At 53.7% G+C, this 8934-nt stretch overlaps 1 protein-coding gene across 1 annotated transcript in view; it reads right to left on the reverse strand.

The window, feature by feature from the left end:
- ALX4 (ALX homeobox 4) overlaps positions 1-8631 on the reverse strand; it is a 43801-nt gene extending 35170 nt beyond the window's left edge. The window contains exon 1 of the mRNA XM_033515356.1: positions 8008-8631. Coding sequence (XP_033371247.1) covers positions 8008-8407 — 400 coding nt within the window. The 5' untranslated portion in view covers positions 8408-8631. The remainder of the gene's footprint in view (positions 1-8007) is intronic.
- Between the last annotated feature and the right edge of the window lie 303 nt (positions 8632-8934).

Raw genomic sequence — 8934 nt, forward strand, 5'->3', positions numbered from 1 at the left:
TAGGTTACATACCTGCAAGTGCTTTTGTTATCTGATCTCTCTTGCATCAAAAGAACGAATAGTTCCCCATTTCCCTTTTTGGAAACAGCATCCTACCCTAAAAACCAATGTTACGGCTCCCAAGTGAAGAAGTCAGTCAATATCCAAAGCCCCGGGGGTACTGTTTCCACTACAGGAAGGAACTGATGTGACACAAGATATTTCTTTTAGGCAGCAGTGCTTGCACCTAGAGCCCACATGGGGAACAACAGCAATCAGATAGGAGATATACTGAGACCTTACAAATTTATTTTATTTTCCCCCCGACATCAGTCTACCCAAAGCATTTGTTCTCTTCCTCAGTTTCCTCATTCCCCATTGATAACACTTCTCTGATGGGCCTTGATGCTGTTGACTCCCTGTCCTTTGGTTTTGTAGGGTTTTCAGACTTCCACTGAATATAGGTGGCTGCTATCTCAAGTCCCACAGAGTTTGCACCCGGGCTCAGCATACAGAGTGGAGTATGTTGGTGAATAAACCAGCTTACCTTTCAGCCTCCACCACCAGCTCACCCACTGCCTTACAGCTAATGAACTCAGTTCTTGCCAATAAAGAATATATTTAGAAATACTACTGATTCAACCATCTCTTTCCAATAAGCAGGTGTGAAAAGAGTAACACTTAAACTGCATCTTCATTAAAAAAAAAATAAATCATTTGATATGAACAGACTTAAATAGACATTTAATACTGAGTTGGGTGATGCAACTGTCTTCAGTCAGTGCAGATGAGAGACCATAGTTCATGATATACCAACTTGTCATGACTAACTCCTGCTGGGACCTGAAGGCAGCAGCTACAAAATATTGAATCATGGCTATTCTCAAGGGAGATATAAAGAATTTGATACTGGTGGATTCGTACTTAGATAGTTTATAAAATCTGTTGCAAACCACCTTCCATAATAATGCTGAGTCTGTCACTGTTTATTACCCATCTAAGATATCTCCTCTTCTTCTTTTTCTTCCCCTGCCTCTCCTCATTTATCTCTTCTCCTTCCTCTCTACATTCATTTACCCTATTTCTCAGTGATTTCTCTTTGACCAAAATATGACCTTAGAATTATCATGATCATGGTGATCACAATTGCTCTTTCACATTGTGTCTACTTATGTGACAGTCAAAATATGAAGATGATTTGCAAGCATGAATGAAAAATATGGCCAAGCAGATTCACCAATATGTATAATAACATTGAATCATCTGAACTTACACAGAAAATAAAGTGGAGGTAATTTATTTATTACATGTAAGTGCTTTCCTCCTTTATTTATGAACTTTCCTCTACAAGTTGAGGCTGCTGAGACACTATGATAAATTGCTCTGACATTTTATTAATATGAAATATTTCCATCCATCTCTTAGTAAATGTTTCTCAAGTCACAGGGGTCCTATATCAGCTGCATTACCACTCAGGCTTCTCCTAATCCAGAACTATCTCTTTTTTCCATGTGAAAATGTATCAGCACAAAGATATTAAACCTGCGCTTTCCAACATGATTAACAATTGAGATGGGATTTTTTTCAGATGTGTAGGAGGAGTACCTCAGAAACATATGACTTTTGGGGCAGTGATTGCTCAGCAATTTCTGAAAAGCACAACTCATATCTAGTGTTGGCCAATATAGATTGCCTACACTGATGAGTTGCATTTTACAGATTAGACCATTAACGTGGATTGGCGGGTTGAGCCCATTTCACATGAGAAACCTGAGGATACGAGGACATACCGATTGCTTAGAGCTTTTTGTATTGAATGAGGATATGACTGTCAAGAAACCTCAGTTAAAGCCCCTCCAAAATCACACATGGGACCTCTACTCTGTGAGTTTCTGACTCCAGCAGCGGCTCCTTCTCAGGCAGCCGAGTGCCTCTTTCTGCCAGAGCCACGGCCCTGCGAAGGTCACACAGATGCCACTGAGGGGCCACACCTTGCACAAGCCACTCGGACATTCCAAGTGTCAGTTTTTCAAACTGTAAAATGAGAATAAAAGCTTCTTACTGCCCCGAGACATATTCACATTTTTTACCTGAGAAATGCTAAGCCACAAAAATTCCCTGAACAAATAATGCAGCATCTTAAGGACTCCAGGGAGCAAAACTGGCTAAAGGGCCAGGAACTAGGTGAACATTAGGTCCATTAGGCGACCTAATGGACAGGTCTGGAGATGTCCTTTAGCAGCAGACCTTGGCTCTGAGCCTCTCAGACACCACGTCCCTCCTACTAGGGAAACTCACCATGGCTTTGAATGCAGGGCTTGGAAAATGAATAAATCCTCACGATCTGAGGGACTGAAGTCTGCACATTAGCTCCCCTTAAACCGTGGGTGCATTTAACTTGGGAGGTTAGAAACCACAGCCAAAGAAATCTCTTTTGATTCACAACTTGTTTTGAGCAGTCACCCATAAAGCAGCCAGTGAATCACTCCAGCCAGTTAGTCATGCAACCACACTGCATGTACACTCAAAAAGGCTGCACAAAATAAACAGCCTGCAGCTCCAGATAACACACACAGAGCTCATTTGCGCTATCTGGCATCAGCATATATTGTTAATAGGACTCCTACACCAAACCCTTAGGAAAAAAACGCACTCAAATAAGCATCTCCAAATCTCTCTCTCCATCAGTATTTTTCTCGTCTGCTTCGCTCTGTGTTGCTTTCAAAATAATTAAGACTAGTAAAAGTTTTAAGACTCTTTCTCTTTCTGCACCTTTTTGTTGCTGGTAACGTCCTGCTGGTTTTACAGGCGTGCGCTGCTGAAGTGTAAGGCTAAAGCGGAGTTAATTCCAATCAGCAGCGGACAAGTCGAAAATAAACAGCTCCAGCGCGAAAAGAAATGATCCTGCAAGGAGGGAGCGGCAGGGATACAGGGGGAGGGAGTCTCCCGGTCCTTTGACACATGAGTGTTATAAACAGCTCGGGTCAGGAATCCTATAAAAGCTTCCAGCCAGACCTACTGTCCAATTCAAGAGAAGCGCAAAACACATTTTGGAAAAAGCCGCGAATAAACCTTCCTGCGCGGCCCTAGGGGTAAGGAACGTGAGCCCTACCTTCGCGTCTGGCTCCCTGAGGAAATCCCGCAGGTTTCCGCGGAGGAGATCCCGCACCTCCGAGTGTCTGCTCAAACAGAGGCTTAGCCAAACTCCTGGCGAGAGCTCCCTCCCCTCCCTGGGAGGGTGCCGGAACCCTTGAATGGCAGATCTGGTGGCCCTATTGTGGAAAAGAGAGGGCTATTGCCAGGGCGGCGTCAGCAGCACGCCGGGAGCCGGCGGCCGAGCCTCGCCGGGCAGCCGGTCCCACATCAGCGGGAGGGAAGGGCCGGCTCTGCCGCCCTGCTCCCTGAAGCTCGCCTCGCCTCCCCGCCCTCCTGGCTCCGCTTGCCGGCTCCTGCTCCTTGATGCCAGCTCGGATCACGTCCCTCCGTGTCCCCTTCCCCCACTTCCCCACTCGCGTCTGCCTCCCGAGCACCTCTCCCCTTTATACTGGCCCGTCTCTGAGGGATCAGGACAGCAGCATCTCCCCACCCCGGCCGAGAGAGGTGCGGGGGAGGCCGCGCAGCCCGCCTGCCTCCCCGCCGGCTCTCTCAGCCGCGCCGGAGGAGCCCGGCCAGGAGCCGGGAGCCGGGATCAAAGCCACGGGGAGACGGAAGGGGAGGAAGGGCCGCCGCAGCTCGGGACACCCCTCCCCAAGTCCTCTGCACCCCGGGCTCTCGGCGGGCGAGGGGCACGGACCTCCGTCCCGCTCCTGGCAGAGCCGTTCCTGCGGAGATCCTCAGCAGGACGGCCCGGACGCCGGTGCGGGGACACGGCATCGCCCGAGGAGGGGGAGCTCTGAGGGAGTCCCAAGGGGAGCACACGGGCCCCGTTACCCCGTTCCGCTCCGGGCGCGGGGCTGCGGCGGAAGCCGGGGGAAGGGGGCAGACGAGCACGGCGAGCTCCGCAGAGCCCTTGAGCGTCGGCGGGGGCTGAGCGCGGCCCCGCGGGGAGCCCCGAGCGCCTGGCAGACGGAGGTCTCTCGCGGGAGGAGGAGAGGGACCGCCAGCGAGCTCGTTCCTGCCGTGCCTGCAACTTACATTACATCAGGGAAGGAGGAGGAGGAGAAATACATGAAAAGTGTCAGTTTGAAAAGCACGCAGCGAGGCTCCGATTCCTACAGCGGTGCTTTCTGTACTTCTAGTAATAACGCACTTACAGCTGCACTTTTTATTTGCTAGCTAAATTTTAAAAATGGTCGTTATTTGCATAATGCGGTACTTAAAGAATTTCCTCTGTTAGGGAAAGTCGTTTCCTTTCTCCTGTACCTTTTGAGCAAATATCCCCATCACATTTGCCTTCTCTCCCAAAAGGATTTTGTTCCAGTCGGTATTTCTAGACAGCAATATACGTATACATTTCTGTGTGTATAGGGGTATGTGAATACATATGTTTCAAGAAATACAACTTACTTCAGCTCCACGCAGTAGAAATAGCAAGTCAGATTACTATAGCACATAAATCATCCAAAAGCTTTATCCCCTCCTAAGCCAGGATATATATAACCTGTTCTCAGGACTAAATGATCGTGAAGGTCTCCTCCAACATTGAAGATCCTCTGGTTCTATGACTTTTATTTAAGAATTCGGCTGTCACTATTCGTGCCGGTTTGCGGAATAGCCCGTACCCCTATTGGCGTCAGGGAACGCGGGGTAAGCAGTGCGTGGCTGCCGGCCCATCGCAGCGCAGGGGCAGCGAGCTCCGGGTGGGCACAGGAGGAGCCGTGCCGGGAGCCCCAAAGGGCCAGGCCGGCAGCCGGCGCTGCGAGGGGGCCGCGGGGAGCCCGGCCGAGAGCCAGGGCCGCTCGGTGCCGCTGTCCCTGCCAGAAGCCTGGCTGGAAGCGCTCCGACGATTGCCGTCCGTGTTCTCCGTGTATTTACGGCCGCAGCTCACCCTGGCCTATATTTATCCCCTACAATGCAGTGGAAGGTCTTAGATCTAGAAATAGAAGCCGAGAGCAATAGATGGCAGGCTCGGGCTTTTTATAACTCAAAAAGACTTGTTTATTAAAGAAATAAAATGAAATCAAACAACTAAAAAAAGGAGGGGACACCGTGTCCCTCCGGCGCGGTGTGTGCGCCATGCCCCGCCATGCCCGCCATGCCGGCCCCCGCCGCAGCCCCGGCCGCTCGGCTCGGGGCTCGCCCGGGCCTCCACAGCCACCAGGGGAAAGGCGGAGGCCAGGGCTACGGGGTGGCCGTGCAGGCAGCAGCATCCCCAGGAGGGGACCAGCTCGGGCGGGACCGGCCGGGCCATGGGCCCACCGCAAAGACGGGAGCGGGAGAAGCCGACCGCCTGAATATCGCCCTGGCAGGAGAGCCTGCCCGCTGGTTGGCCTCGGTTTGTGTTTCGCTTGGTTGGGTTTCTTTCCTCCTCTTTGGGGGTTCTGTTGTTTTTAAAAGTGAGGGGTTTGCAGTCACGGCGTCCCAGCACTCCAGCATCCTGCTCAGGCCCGGACAACGGGGGACGCGGGCAGCCAGTGGTCCCCGCCGCGCTCCCTCACCTCTGCACAGCGCGCACGGCAGCACCCAAGCTGCGGAGGGGTGTCGGAGGGAAGCAGTGGGACAGCCGCCTGTCCCCGGCCTCCCAAGCAAACCTCTCGGGGTAGCTCTCCTGACCAGCCTTGAGTGCCGTGTGCGCGCTGGCTGGCCGCGCTTGTGCCCGCTGCAGAGAACCAGGACGGCTTTCTCTTTCCCCGCGTCCACCCGCGCCGGGGGGATCTACCCCGACTCGGAGGTTTCCCCTTAGCTCTGGCGGGGTTCCTCGGGCACAGCTCCTGCTCCCGGCGCGGTGGTCTCGCTGTTTGGGAAAAGGCGGAGAGGCGGCTATGGATGTTGTAGCCGCTCCGCGAAACCCCGATCTGTCTGTTATTAGCGAGTCTCTCTCATAAACCATTAAGCACTATTATTATCACTATTGCTATTAATTATCCTTGCCGAACCATGTGTCTCTCATTACAGCCCACCGTCCCCAGCCACATCACAAAGCGCTCACAACGAGCGCGGTCTGGGTCGGGCCGGGCCATCCGCCACCGCCGTAGGGCTCCCACTGAAGGAGAACCCTGAGCCTGGCTTGAAAATAAGTCGGGGGAACCCCGGCGGTGTTAGGAGGGCAATAAACTCGTGTGATTCTACCGGGGGGTTGTAATGTGTCATCACAGGCTATGCCGGTGCCCCGGGCTTTGCAACCTACAAAAACAAGAGAGCCGGTTAACAGAGAGAGGATGTCAGGAAGGCACGAGGGGCTGTCCTGAGATCCCATTCCCGGAGGGAGCGGGGACCGGTTACCTCCTGCACTGGCCGCAGCCCCGCAGGTCTCCCCGGTCCCACCGTGTGTCCTTTGCCGCGGTGCCCGGGCTGGCCCCAGAAGGGCTCCGCGGGTGCGGAGCGGGCCTGACGCTGGTGGGGATTGTCCGCCCACGGGGAAAGGGCAGGGGAAGAGAGCGAGCGTAGGAGAGGGTCAAAGCTCCAGTTCTGGCCAGAAAAAGTGTGCAAGCATCCATCAAAGAGAGCCCTCATGGCCTCAGGGCCCGGTGAGGAGATACCCGGGGGAGGATGCTTGTGCCACCGGCTGTGGGGAGGAACCGTGCGGGTCCGGGCAGAAGCCCGTCCGGGAGCAGCGTAGCTGGGCTATACCTTCGGCTCCCGGCACGTCCGTATGGAGAGAATTTAATGTCTTTTTCCTTGGAAGGGAAGCCACCTGTGCGTGGGAGAACTGGGGCTGTGGACCTGGATCCCGGGGTACCTCAGCTGCAAGCAGGGAGCGAGGGACTGCGCCTGAAGGCGACCTGGCAAGCCAGGGTTTGGGAGACAGGCAGAAATAAGGCGCTTCTACCCTCTTTTAAGTCTAGAGATGAAAGGGTAGAGGGGAAAAGGGTAAAGAGAGAAAAGAGTGCTCAAATGACAGCGAGAGCCTAGAAGTTGGATTGCTGGCCTGTCGCGGACCTCTTCCACCTCCTCTGTGCCCCTAGTCCGTAGTTACTGCCTGTCTTAGGATCACCCTAGAGACACGGTCCTATAGCTGTCCTTGCCTTTGGGACTAACGCATGGAGAATGGGACCCCGTCAGCGGAGACACGCTCTGAACCTAGGCCGGGACAGCCCCTCTGCTCACAGAGAGATCACCGGGAGGGAAAGGAAGAGCTTTCATTTCCACCTTTTCTTCTTGGGAAAACTTAGAGGGGTTTATTTGTTTCGTTGTTGAGGGGGGCTGTTTGTTTGCTTTCTCCTAACCACCCCGATACAGCGGAAACCTCCCGAATAAGCCTTTTAAAGCCACGGTCGGAAACGACATGAGAAGCGCCCCCGTTCCCGGCTGTACTGCCGAGCGCCAGCGCGAGGGAGTGTCTTAATTGCCGCTAATGACCCACCGAGGGGATGCGAGGGGGTTATCTGCAGCCGGGCAGAAATCAGTTAGGGGAGTGGCAATTTGGGGAGAAAGTGAGAGATGGGAGAGGTCGTTACTGCCAAAACTGATGATTTCGGCGAAATTTTCCAGAAATTCTTTCTGTGGAAAACGGTCCCCGCGGAGAGTGCATTGCGCAGCCTGGTGCTCCGCTCTTTCTGATTCCGTTTCCGTCCCGGATTCCGCGGAGTTCCCCGCGCTGCTCAAGAGCTACAACTCTGCGGGCGCGCATCGCCCGCGTTCCGAAATTACGACTAAGATCACGGCTAAGCGGGAGCCGGGGGAAGGGCGGCTGCCCGCGGGCATCGCGGGCTCCAGACCCGGCTGGCAATGAAGATACTCGTGGGGCACGGCGGCCCCCGCTGCGGCGACAAGGGGCTGCAAGCCGGAGCCGGCCAAGGTCTCCTTGACCCCGGTAGGGTTTGTCCTGCCAGGCAACCACCCCCACTTTCCCGGGAGGCCCTTCCCAGGCCCGGGAGTCTCTCTCTGCTTTCGCCTCCAGCGCTTGCCCGCCGCACGCCAAGGACTCACCGTAACAGGAGACCTGCAGGGCTCCGTTGTGGCCGCTGCTCTCTTGCAGCTTGATGTTGCTGTCCGGGGGAGTTTTGCAGGGGCCTCGCTGCATGTAGAGGTGCGGCGGCTGCTGCTGCTGCGGAGGGTATTTGTTAAAGGAGGCCGGAGATCCGGCAGAGCCGGGAGCCTGCACGCTGCCATCCAGGGACTGACATTCCTGCTGGCTGTAGCGGCTCCGGCACTTAGTGCTGCTGTCACCAAAGCCTTGTCCTTTGCTGGCCAGGAAAGTAGGGCTGAACTTGTCACTTGCTTGAAATGCCCTAAAAGGCGAGGAGCCTTCTGTGTCCTGGGAGGCTGCGTTGTAGTAGGAATCCATGGCAGCCGGATCACAATAAGAAACACAAGTATCAGCATTCATTCCTAAAATTAAAAGGCCCGAGTGTCCTTAATGCGCTTGGAGGGGCACCAGGAACCACTCTTTCTCTCTCCCTCTCGCATAGACACACACTCACAGCTGGGCCGGGGAGCTCTAAGAGGATTCAGATGTTCGTGAAAGCTGACCAGATCTCCAAACCCCCTTAAGTTCTCGCACAGTAAAAGGGGTCTTTTTCTTTCCCTCCCTCCCTCTCTCACATACGCTTGCCCTCGTGTCTCCCTCCAAACTACACTCTAAAGAGGCTCTTCTCTGCACTTTCCCCCCCACCACATAGGAAAAAAAAAAAAAAAAAGAGAGAGAGAGAGAGGGAGACCTCTCCCCCAATTAATATGTAGATGATGACAGTGGAGGGGAGGGGGCCCAGGAAGGGGTGTGTGTGAGCGTGTGTGTGTGTATGAGGGTGTGTGGAAGCAGAGGAACGGCGGAGGTCATATCTTTTGCGTTTAAAAAAAAATAAAAATAAATCAACCAGACCAGAAAAACAAGCCAGCCCCCAAATTTTTATGATT

Source organism: Parus major, chromosome 5, assembly GCF_001522545.3.
Source record: "Parus major isolate Abel chromosome 5, Parus_major1.1, whole genome shotgun sequence".
Classification (NCBI taxonomy): domain Eukaryota; kingdom Metazoa; phylum Chordata; class Aves; order Passeriformes; family Paridae; genus Parus; species Parus major.